The 11,990-nt window shown below is 38.4% G+C and overlaps 2 protein-coding genes across 6 annotated transcripts in view; both read left to right on the top strand.

Annotated features, from left to right (window-relative positions):
* Nucleotides 1–11,990, top strand: part of LOC122614172 (longitudinals lacking protein, isoforms F/I/K/T) — a 61,762-nt gene that overhangs the window by 47,230 nt on the left and 2,542 nt on the right. Inside the window, exon 6 of one of the 4 annotated variants that reach the window (XM_043788684.1) lies at nt 8,010–9,038. The exons of 1 other annotated variant lie outside the window; for it this stretch is intronic. In XM_043788684.1, the coding sequence (XP_043644619.1) occupies nt 8,010–8,458 (449 nt within the window). In that variant the 3' untranslated portion in view covers nt 8,459–9,038. Of the gene's footprint in view, nt 1–3,781; nt 4,590–7,290; nt 7,783–8,009; nt 9,039–11,990 lie in introns of those variants that run through there. 2 more of the 4 variants (XM_043788686.1, XM_043788679.1) reach the window with 2 other exon arrangements.
* Nucleotides 5,103–6,923, top strand: LOC122614173 (longitudinals lacking protein, isoforms N/O/W/X/Y-like). Of its 2 annotated transcripts, none has more exons than XM_043788692.1 (2): nt 5,103–5,243; nt 5,326–6,923. In XM_043788692.1, the coding sequence occupies exons 1-2, from the start codon at nt 5,234–5,236 to the stop codon at nt 6,303–6,305; spliced, it is 990 nt and encodes a 329-aa protein (XP_043644627.1). In that variant the 5' UTR covers nt 5,103–5,233; the 3' UTR covers nt 6,306–6,923. The 2 variants fall into 2 exon arrangements, with proteins under 2 accessions (XP_043644627.1, XP_043644626.1); XM_043788691.1 differs by having other exon boundaries at nt 5,207–6,361; nt 6,691–6,923.

Genomic DNA, 11,990 nt, shown 5'->3' with positions numbered 1-11,990 from the left:
AGAGACAGAGTCAACATGTAGAGCTTAAGTTAGACCCCAGAGAAGGCGTTTCCCAATCTGAATCGACTAGATCTAGATCATGTGCAATACGAAACGGGCACCAAAAAAAAAAAAGAAAAAAACGGAAGAAAAAAAACTGATATGAAAAGCAGTCGGCGTTCTTTACCTTTTCACATTTTTTGTTTGCTTATTATCACAAACTCACATCGATAAAAATGTTAAAAGTTTGCTTAGGCACGCGTACGCACCCCAAAGGCCACAATATATTACGCATATACTATATATAACAAATTATAGCTAGTAGTAGAAACTCAACGATCTCTATTTACTCTTTTTCAAAACAAAAACAAAACAAAAAACAAAGCAAACAATTTATTAATTTATCTTGTGCTCATTCCATAAACGTTTTTTTAAATTACGAGTATGTTTTAATTATGAACCACGATATGTGATAGCGGAATTTTAATTTGACCAAAAAGAGATAAACAAATCAAAATTAGCGTGGCTTTGGGTTCAGGCGCCTCTACGCAAAGCAAACCGTTTTAAAGCAAACTAAAGCAGTTATTAATTATTTTTAAATAACGTTAATATAAATATAAACGAGCAGCATATGGGAGTGTGAAAAAGGAGGTAGAAATTGGCAAAGTAAACGGGTTGGGGGAACTCGCATCGAGTCACAGTCAGAAATATAAATTGGTATGTGATATAATGAATATAGTCCTCATTGTAATTAATAGTAATCATTACTGTATATTTTTCCTTGTTAAAAATAATTTTCTTTTGTCAAAATTGGAAGAGCATCCTAAGATATTGCAGTGCGGTCTTGTTATAAAACGATAACATCTAGATATATTAACGAACGTTTGTTCCACCCATGCAGACACAGACACAAAAACACGAATTGAAGTTTTGATAATTGTTGATATACAAACAAAGAGCTTAAATGTATAACAAACTTGCTTAGGTACTTCATAAACAAAATATTGACATAACAAAAAATGAAAATCACTTAGGGGGGCGCATACCATAATTTGTTGTCAGTTTCAAAGTTTGTGCCACACAAAAAATGTGATAAAGAAGTAAATTAAACAACAGGCAACAAATTGGCACAAATCGACACAAATCGACACAAAAAATATGTACGAATATTAAACGAAATTGTTTAAATTGTTATAACAAAAACGAAACGAAACAAGAAGAGAAAAGAAAAAACAAAATTTTTATCATTCAGTATTCGAATTAGGTGAGGAAATTCTAAATTAAATTCGTTATAAATTAAAAGAAACCTTTGGTTATCATCTTTGATTCTTACTTTAATAACTATGTATATTTTTTAATCGCTTTCTTGCGCTAGTCAGTTTCTTGAGAGTTTTGCTTATTATTTTGTTAGATTTATGTATAACAAGAGCACTACACGAAATTCAATATTTGTATCCGTTTTGTATAAATAATATTCTAGATGCGATCTAATTAACTATCTTCTAAGGTTGTGGTTCTTATTTATCTATAAACATAATAATTTTAATTACATCTAATTTTTGTTACAACAAGAGCAAGGCGAAGCACATGGATTCACCTACTATGCATATTTTATAATTTATCAACAGCGCATGTGATGGACTCGAAATGAACCAAATATTAACGATTGTAATTAAATCCAAGACACACGAGACCATGCAGTTGAATTTGGTCCGAAATGGCAACACTTTCGAGTCGTTATAGTTAAAATGTTAAAAAAAAGCATGTGATAAATTTCAATATAATTTGATTAACAATTTACTAACACTAAATCACCAAACACACCCCAAACACGTTCGCAGGCGATTCGTTCGAGTTTGAGAACAGATTGAGATGGTCGTGAAATATTTTTCGAGAAATTGTACTAACCCAGATAACTCTATTTCTACTAATATGTATCTTATTCTGTTATATAAACAATATCAAAGATTTATAAACACCCAAAACACACCCCAAACACACAAAATACACGTTAAAAAAATGTTGTAAACAAGGAGCTGTGAATGTAAAATTATATGTAAAGCAAAATATATCTACATATAGATACAAAGAAACATACAAACATATAAAGGAATCGATGTGATTAATTGTGATTGAAATGAAACGAAGCATAGGTCAGATCTGATCTAATCTGATCTGATCGGATCTGATAAGATGAGAGAAGTGGGAGGGCAATAGGTTGGGTAATGGACAAGAGAAAGGCTTTCTTTTCAAACACACACACACAATACACAAACAACACACATAAATAATAGATGCGAGATATATCTAAGAAAATCTGATATTTTGTTTCTCTTCATTAAGCTACATTTTCTGTTCGTTTTTTTTGTTTATTCTAATATTATTTCCAAAAAACTAATAATACAAAATGGGGAATTCAATAAATAGCACACGCATACACAATAAATCAAGTAAAACGTATCTTTAAGTTAACAAAAAATGAAGTTAGAAATGATTGTTGATTGCTGTTTACGCACGCTTAACGAATAGTAAATGTTGAAAATGAAAGCAAAGCGCAGAAAAATGTGTAAAAATGCATCTAAAAAAAGAAAATGCAAACCGATGAAGTTGGAACATTTTGTTATTTAGCTAAGATTGCGCCAACGAAAAGAGTTTACAAAAATTTATACAATACGACAATGAATCACATTGCTTTTTGCACTGCAATTTAGATTAACAAATTGAAAATAGTAATCAATATATATTTATGAAAATGAAAACGACATTCAAAATGCCAGTTAGACTATGAAAAGTGTGCTTAAACCAATTTAAATGGAATGAAGAAATGTTAGAACGAATTCAAAGTAAATTTAATTATGTAATTGTGTATAAAGCCGAGAAAACGCCTTAACAAAATTTGTAAAACTATTTTAAATGTTTAACGAGTAAAACGATTTATTTGTATAAGTAAACAGGCAAAAACAAAACAAGAAATAAATACTAAATTTAAAAATATATTAAAAAATAGAAAACATCCAAAACTACCTTTAAATGCTGTTTCAAAACTCTCTTTTTCCAGCGCAACAACGAAAGAATCCAGTAAAATACTTGTATAATTAGTGACTCGAACTAATAGTACCTTTTCTCTTTTTCTAGGTTTATTGGAACAACTGAAGGGCGGAGAATTCAGAAGGAGACCGGCGGAAACCTTGAGTGGCCCCACCTGCTAATCAATGTTATTATACTGAAAGTGAACTGAGCTTAGTTATACTGACAAAACCAAATATATGATATGAACATATGTAATTTAATTTGCTGTATTGTTGTAGTTTTGAAAATCACACCAACAACAACACACCAACACAACAACACCGACATTTGATTTGTGATCTCTATAATCTTATTGTTTTTGTACATATGTTTCGATGCTTTTGTTTAGAGAAGTGCTTGAGTGGCTTTTGTATATGTGGTGCATTCGTGTAACTCTGCTGGGGATTGTGTCATCCATCCATTACCGCATCTTCATCAAACAAACATCATCAACCGCCTCCCAAAAGCTGCTAAAACTTCATCAACCAGAACCAAATGAACCAAAACTCAACAACTCAATCAACTAGACTCATAATTCAACAACATTCATCGTTCAGCGTCTCTTGGGTAGAAGCCAACAAACACTAAGTTCTCGATATTATTTGATTAATTTAACTAATTTAAGTTGATGTGTGCTCAGCTATCGGCCCACTATTAATTTTTTGGTTTGTTCTCCTTTTATTTTGATTCGACACCTCCATGCTGTGTGTATCCCGTGTGTTTTGACCAGCAGACATCTACCCGATCCTTGGCAGTCTTCTGGGCGTGGACACCTCAACCAGCGCCAATCCGGGCTCAACTGCCAATGCTAACGACGAGTTCTACGGCTACCATCTCAACAACAATAACACCACCACCACCACCAGTAGCAGCACCACCATCTCCCATGCGAAAAACACGTCGAACAGTGGTGCGATTTCCAGTGGCGGAGGTGGCGGAGGATTACATCGGGACTCCTTCATGCAGTGCAAACACTGCAACCGCTACTACAAGTCCCATCAGAAGCTGCAGGAGCATGTGCGCAAGTACTGCCTCAAGCAGAAGAAGTACAAGTGCGTGTCGTGCGAGTATCGATCGCGACGCAAGGATCACGTCCTGCGGCACGCAAAGCGCAAGCACTGCATGCTCTACGAGCAATCCAGGGACGACGAGGAGAGCCTGTATGTGATACGCAACGAGGACGATATGAGCAACGACGAGGAGGCCGTCGATGGCGACGATGGTGATCCAGATGGAGATGGTGATGGAGATGCCGGCGGCATGGACAGCGATGTCGCTGCCGCCCTTTGCGAGATCAATTTCGACTTCGCCGGCAGGGATCTGACGATCACAGCGGTGCCGGTTATGCAGGAAAGCGAGGAGGATGACGAGGACTACGACGACGATGGCTAGGAAGCGGAGTTTTGACAACCCGAGAGCAGCCGCTCGAGAGGCGTAATGTGAAATGTTTACCAAATGAATAATGACAATAGTTGCTTGTCCAAGTAGTAGCTACCTCCAAACCTCCAAAACCATAACCAACCCAACCCAACCGAACCCAATTGTTGTGGAAAAGCTGGTCCACATTCCCGCACAAATTACTTAATGAACTTTTTATCTTTTAATTTATATACCGTTTTCTCTGAGCGCATTCCGTTTTTTTAACTTTTCGTTTCATTTTAACTGTCTTTAAGTTAGCCGCAAAACGGTCAAAGACCATTTTATTTATACACACAAAAACGATACGTACTATATGCAGATACTATATGGAAAACTTAAATGTTTAGTTCTACTGTGGTTGGTGTTCTCAAAACTCAAATATTCTTGCCAGCAATTAGGGCTTTCGCATGCAAAGCAGTCAAAGACTTAAAGCGCCATTAGTTTGCCACGTTTAATCAAACACACACATATATATTCCTCAGTTATACATTTAAAAATTCGATATACCTACCACATAAACGACTGTAATGATAGTTCTTGGTGTCCTATGAAGCATAGCAAACGTAAAGCAAGAATTTGTAAATGTTTTAATAATACATTGTAAATGCAAGCAATTAAGAATAAAGCATACGAATCATATATGCGTGAAAGCAAAACCCAAACAAGCCCACGTTTATAATCCCCCAATCAAGTCCACACTCTCCACCAAAATCAAAAACATATCCAAGTAACCAATTGGACGGCCTTGCAGCTTACACACTTGTTAATGCTTACAAGTAATTATAGAAACCAATCTAGAGTTAATCATCCGGCGGATGACTAACCAGTGTCTTTTTCTCTTTCCCCGCCTTCTTGCAGATGGCTACTGGACTATTCTGGAGACGGTGCCCTATTCGATCGCGAATGCTGCACCTAATCAGACTCTCACCACGGCCACCACTCTGAGCAATGGTGGGTCAAGTCTGCTCACGGGAGCCACTGTGGTGGTGGAGCTGCCTCCCGACGATCTGGGTAATCCGGTGGGCAATATACAGTACACCATACCGGCGCTGACTAAGAATGCCACCACAAACACCAACACGACCAGTTTGCTGCACAAGCCGCAGGCTACAACCATACAGATTGTGAAGCAGCAACACCAGCAGCAGCATCAGCAGCATCCCCAGCAGCAACATCAGCCACATCAGCAGCAACATCAGCCGCATCAGCAGCAACATCAGTCGCATCAGCAGCAACATCGACAGCACTTGACCATCCAGCAGCCGCAGACGCATGCACGCCAGGAGTACATCAAAATAGACACCTCCAGGCTGGAGGACAAGATGCTCCTGCGCGACGTGATGCAGTACGGGGCCACCAGCATTGCCATGGCACCGCAGAGTGCCACCACCACAGTGGTGTCCACACATGAGTCCGGCTTGCTGCTGGCCGATGCCGATGAGGCTGAGCGGGAGCTCGAATTGGAGGCCATGAAGGTCGACCAGCATGAGGAGGAGCATCTGCTCGACGACGAGGGCTATGTGATTGAAAAAATGCACGGTGATGGGGAGGCGGTTAATCAGCCGCAGGAAAAGCTGTACATAAACGGAATGTCCAATATCATCCACACAGCCACCACCATGACGTTGCAACAGGACGACTGCAAGTACGCGTGCAATGTGTGTGGCAAGACCTACAAGATCAAGGGATCCCTCAAGCGCCACAAGAACTACGAGTGTGGCGTGGAGCCGAATCTCAAATGTCCCCATTGCCCGCACAAGTGCAAGTACAGGTCGGACTTGCGCAAGCACATGAACCAGAAACATGCCGATTCCGGGGAGGCAATCCTTGGAACCTAGATCGAGTTATACTAAGATGTTTTAGCATTCGTAGTCTCAGTTTAGCACTTGTTGTTGTGAGTTACCATATTGTGTGATGAATTCTTACTCTAAACCTATGAATTTATACGGGCGACAGATAGTTTTGGGGGTTTATAAAATTGTTTGGATGTCAATGCATTTTAGTTTCGAAAATTTTAGTTCCTCTAAAGTACGTAGCAAATCAGTTCATGTACAAGAGAATATATCTCAAGTGATCCCTTGTATATAGTGTTTTAGAACCGACCTAAGCACTTCTATTCACGTTTCTAAACCTCCCAAAATGTGTCTTGGCCCAAGTAGTCAGTAAACTGTTTGTACTATAGCCAAAGTTATGATCTCGAAATGTAATCTATAATTCATTAAGCTAGTTGGACTGAGTATCGAAACGCGCCGTCGAGTCGAGGCCAAGTTGAATTGCTCAAATTGTAGAATCAAATCTCGCATCAGCTCAAGCCAAGCAAGCGTAAGTTTAAGTATTTTAAACTCGAACACTATACCCTAGATACCCTAGATGACGTTTTAAAAACATTACCCAACCAACCACTGCGTATTTACCATGTATGTGAAAGTACGAATAAATAAATGTTTACAATCAAATCGAAGACGGTGTCATTAAATCAACAGCGATGTACACATTGAAACCCAACACTAATAGGATTCTCTCTTTTCTCTAGGACACACACGCGGATTGAGGTCATGAGGCTGGAGGCAAATCGATGGCTGGATCAACCGAAAAAGGTCTATACTTTTGAATTGACTCGTATAGCATTAAGTAGTCCAATCATTTATCAGCCAATAAAAATGTCGAACTAAAACCAATTTGTTGTATTCATCACCACTAGCCTTGTATTCATCAAACTAGTCTGTACTGAAACCCCTCTGAAGTGTGTGCCTAGTGTAGCTAGCTGTACGGAAAGGCCTAAGCAATCGCATTCCCATCTTTGTTTTTCCTATCTGTCTCCAGATTTCGTGCGTCACGGCCCGAAGAATCAGCTCCTGTGCCAATGTGGCCGCTACTACAACACCCTGAGCCGACTGATGCTGCACCAGCGCGAGGAGTGCCAGGACTTCAAGAGGTTCCAGTGCGACTTCTGCCTCAAGTGGTTCAAGCGACGGTCCCACCTCAATCGCCACAAGAAACTTCACGATGCCGAACTCTTCCTAGAGCCCCTGTCCAAGCAAAAGCCAAAGACGACGAGCGGACAGAATTTGTCGCTCGATGCCAACATGGATGATGAGGTGGCCACGACCACTCCCGCGGTCACCGATGACGATTCCAACTACCCATTTACGTCTGAGATCAAAATCGAGCACGAATTTGATGAATTCATTTAAGTTTTGTTACAAAAAATAATTATAAATATTACTAGACCAGTTCTCGTTGATGCCAAAAGATAAAATATACGGATTTTGTAAATAAATAGTGGAAAACAAGCGAATGTCTTGTCCTATCGAATGCGAATCTTTTTATATTAGTTCTTGAAGTTCTAAGTTGGCTTATAGCTTTCAGTTTTAATGTAAATACGTGTATGTATGTATGAATGGGACTGATTTGTTTGAATGTATCTCGCGCAGTAATTAATTTTATGTTCCATTTCATTCAGCTTTTACATAATTCCGTTTGTTAAGTCTTATGATTTGTATTTTTATTTTGATTTCCTGGGACTTGTTCTCTCGTTTCAGTGATCACCGTGGAAAGGAAATACAATCTGCGCACCCAGGAAAGTTCCGGTTCCTCGCCAGATCTCCCAAGCACTTCAAAGCAGAAAGTGGCTGCAGTTCGGCCCAAACAGGCGGAAGAGGTCAGTTTGGAGCAGCAGAGCGAGGAGAATGAGGAGCCCACGGACTTGGATAATGCGGCGAGTCTCAAGAAAGCCATGGCCACTTCGGATGCCATGATAGCCCTGCAGCAACTGGCCTCCATTTCCACGGCTAGATCGCTGCAGCACCTTGTCCAGAACATGAGTAACATAGACAACAGTGCCCTGGTTCCCGGACGCAAGCTTCCGCGCTACGCAGCGAAGAGGTCACCCAAATACGAGTCCAACCGATGTCCACTCTGCTCCCGCGTCTGTCGATCCCAGGCCTTTCTTAACGAGCATATGCGCAAGGAGCACTCCGTGCTCATTTAGACACACTTTCAGTTTTACCTCATTCGGATTCGAAGATGTATTTTTCATGTCAGTCTACACCATTCTATAACTATTTCGTTCATGTTTATAAGGAGTAACTCTAATGCTTGCTATTTAACTGAATCCAATTTTACCTTGAAAACAAACATTTCAACTAAATCCAATTTATTTCCAGAAAATGGTTTATTATCCGAACTGACAGTTTTGTATTTACAATTGATACATAATTTATATCATTTAAAAGAGTTCAATTCCGAGAACTTATTCGAGTCCATATGAATACTAACTTGGCTTAAAAAGAAATTCAACCAAATTTAAATGACCAAAAAACGTAAAATATAATTGTTGCATACCTATTAAATAAGTGAAAGCTTGCCCAATTTCTAAGAGGTGAAGTCAAGTGCATACTCTTTTGGAAAAGCATTTTTGACTAGAAATTACTGGTAAATAATATGCTGTATCATAAGGTAGATAATAGGTAGCGGTTATTATCCATACAGTAAACGAGGTCCAACTAAACAGTTTTTATACTTATTGCTAATAAAAAAGAAAGCTTGATATTAAAAGGAGGTAGAAAATACCCAAGGTTTTTATTGTGCTTAATGCCTCATTTATGTATTCATTTTTTATATAATTTCGTTAAAGTTTTCTGTGGACTTTTGCCGGGGCGTTTTTTCTAAAAAAAGGTTGGTATATTCCTTATTTATTAATGTTTTATTTTTTAATTTGTTTTTGTATTATTTCAGTTTTCTTTCTACTTTATCTGGTAATTGGCAAATGTGTTTCAGACAATGGAAGCAAATTCTGGCAAGTACCTGATTATATTTCAAAGCCATTCAGTCTTTGTAATTTTCCTGTAAAAACTGCACTGGGATTCGGAAATCCAGACAAGTTGATATGGATCGGCAAATACCCGAAAGGAATAATAATAATCCTTTAACCAAACAGGTTTTGGTAACAATAGTTGGGTGGTTGGTGCCCTTGAATCTGCACTGCAGTGCCAAAAGGAAAACTCCTTCCCTCGAGAGTCGGCCAACCACACACTAACTGTACTCCAGGGTCTTTTGTCCTCGAACGAGAGATGTATCTCATAGATACACGTTCTATACCATCCGTGCATCTCACGCTCTCGCCCACACAAATCCCGAAATGCATTGGAAAAACATTTGCGCACACATAAATCAGGATCTATTTGATGTGTTTGTGTGTTTTTCTAAAAATAAGTTTCACATTTTCCACTGCCTGAACCCAGTTTGCCTGCTGCCTGCTTTGTATCTACATTTATGTACATGTGTATATACGTATCTGTATCTGTATCTCCGCTGGTGCGGCTTTCGCAGTCGGGCTTCCCACGTGATTTTCCCGATCTTTCCAATTTTTCCAATTTTGCCTGCTTGCCCTATCGGTCTCTCCTTTTGGGCTTTGCCTTCGCAAAGCCTGGCCCGATCTATTCGAAGTATCTACCCAAATGCACAGGACACACAAGTTTTAGGGGCTGGTTTTCAAGCTATTTGTGTGGGACATTCCTGGAAAATAGTCGGTAGACCTTGATCGACAAGATAATTGTGTGTGTGCGTGCATCTAAAGATATTTCCAGAAGGAAGCGTCTTCAAGCTGGAGTTCTGGAAAAACCCAACATATGTGCGTCTATTTATGACCTATCTGTTCTTAAGTTTTCTTCAGTCGATTGCTAATGCATTTTAAATTACAATTTTCTGGAAAAGTCATTCTATATCTTGTCATTCATTTCATATCAACAATAAACTGATTCATAGAATAAAAGCTACGAATGATAAGATAATTACTAGACACGGAACATTCGACTATAAAAGACTTAAGACGGCTTTGTTTGTGTCTAAGAGTCTTAATCTTTAATATGGTACAAATTGAATATGAGAACTTAAATACTAAGCAATAATTATATTCAACTGTAAACATATAAAAAGAGTGCTTTTGTGTAACAGTTTTCTTAGAGTTGTACATTTTGTTGAACTAGGCATTTAAAAAAAACTGATCTACATATATTCCTGAAACCGAAAGTTATTTTGTTTAGTCATGTCAGAAATTTTAGTGGGGATCCAAAAAGTATAAAAATATCCTGGGCTTGGGGCGATCCTCATGTTTTTTTTTAAGTAAATACAAATCCACAAGTTTAAAATTCAAAAATGTATCTATAAAGATTTCTTGTAGGGGATACTAATCTAGGTTCTGAAACGCATCTAATCCAACTTTGGCTCCGTTGACCTTGAACATCGTACATGTAATTTGAACAGATGCATTTGAAATCGGAAAATAAACATGGAAAACACCACCGGAAGCTGTGTTTATATGTATTCTACTGCGCCTGCTGGAAATGCTTTGACTCTCTCTACTCGCTTAGAGAAGCAGAGAGTGGTTTTCCTCTCAGAGAAAGTTTTCGGCATTGCAGTTTTCCACAAATAGAAAGAGAAGAAGGGACAACAGTCAACCCACAACAACAACTGTTGAGCCGTTTAGGTAGAAAACCCGAAAATAAATCAAGGATTCGAAATGAAGCCGATCCCAAAAAGCAGGCAGGCTACACTTGCTGTGCAACAGATACACACGCGCTCGCACACAGATACACTCGCACACACTCTCACACAGATGCAGACAGAGAAGTATTTTCAGATGCAGCTGCGTTTCGGAATCGAGACTTGAGGATTGAGAATCCGTAAGCTAGATCCAGACAACCAGTGCAGTGTCGATTGTGTTGCCGTGTGGACGCTTTTTGGTGCGTTGGCCGTGGGCTGAGATGCAAATTAGCAGCGAAAAGCAGCAACAAAGCTGAAAAAGCTTGCAAAAGCCACAGTGATATTAAACTGAAGTTAATTTAAAACTTAAAATAAGTTAATTGTATCGGCCCAGGCCGACTCCCAAAAGCGAAAACAGCAGCCTGCACTCGAATTGTGCTTTTAAAAGTGTGTTGTGTTAACAAATGTATTTTCTAATATTCCTGGTGGCAATGATAAGTGTCTAGATATGTGCCTGTTTTTCGAGCACTTTCAGATATTATTTTAATACCAGGCTTTATTTTCACATAAATACACAGACATAAGAAGCAGTGAAAAAGCATATTCCACCCATTATCAAACAATAACATTAATATGCAATTTTTGTTTTATTTTTAGGTGCAACCAATTTGCGGATTAACCCAGTGCCTAATATAAATCATTTCAACACATAGCTAACCTATTTTTTTCTATTTTTTTAGATGACTCAGGTAATGAGTTATTGTAAAATGGTTTTGGTTAAAAAAAGTCACACATCACATAAAACCACCAACACATCAGCCACACCATCAACATCCATCATCAAACAAAACTCAATGTGTTCATTTGCCGAGCTTTTCAATTTTATTTGTTTATGCCAAACATGTGTTTACCAAATTAATAAAATTTTTACGAAGTGTACTTTTGTTTGTTTATTTTCAAAAAAAAAAAGATTATGTGTTTTGCTTTATTTATTTATTTACTAGTAGTGTATTTTGCTTATTTATTGCATGCCATTCATC

The sequence above is a fragment of the Drosophila teissieri genome, chromosome 2R (genome assembly GCF_016746235.2).
Source record: "Drosophila teissieri strain GT53w chromosome 2R, Prin_Dtei_1.1, whole genome shotgun sequence".
Classification (NCBI taxonomy): Eukaryota; Metazoa; Arthropoda; class Insecta; order Diptera; family Drosophilidae; genus Drosophila; species Drosophila teissieri.
This window is presented reverse-complemented; position numbering and strand designations above follow the sequence as displayed.

Excerpts from the sequence above, each read along its gene's own strand:
- LOC122614173 (XM_043788691.1), top strand. The coding sequence starts at position 5,283 with ATGACTAACCAGTGTCTTTTTCTCTTTCCCCGCCTTCTTGCAGATGGC.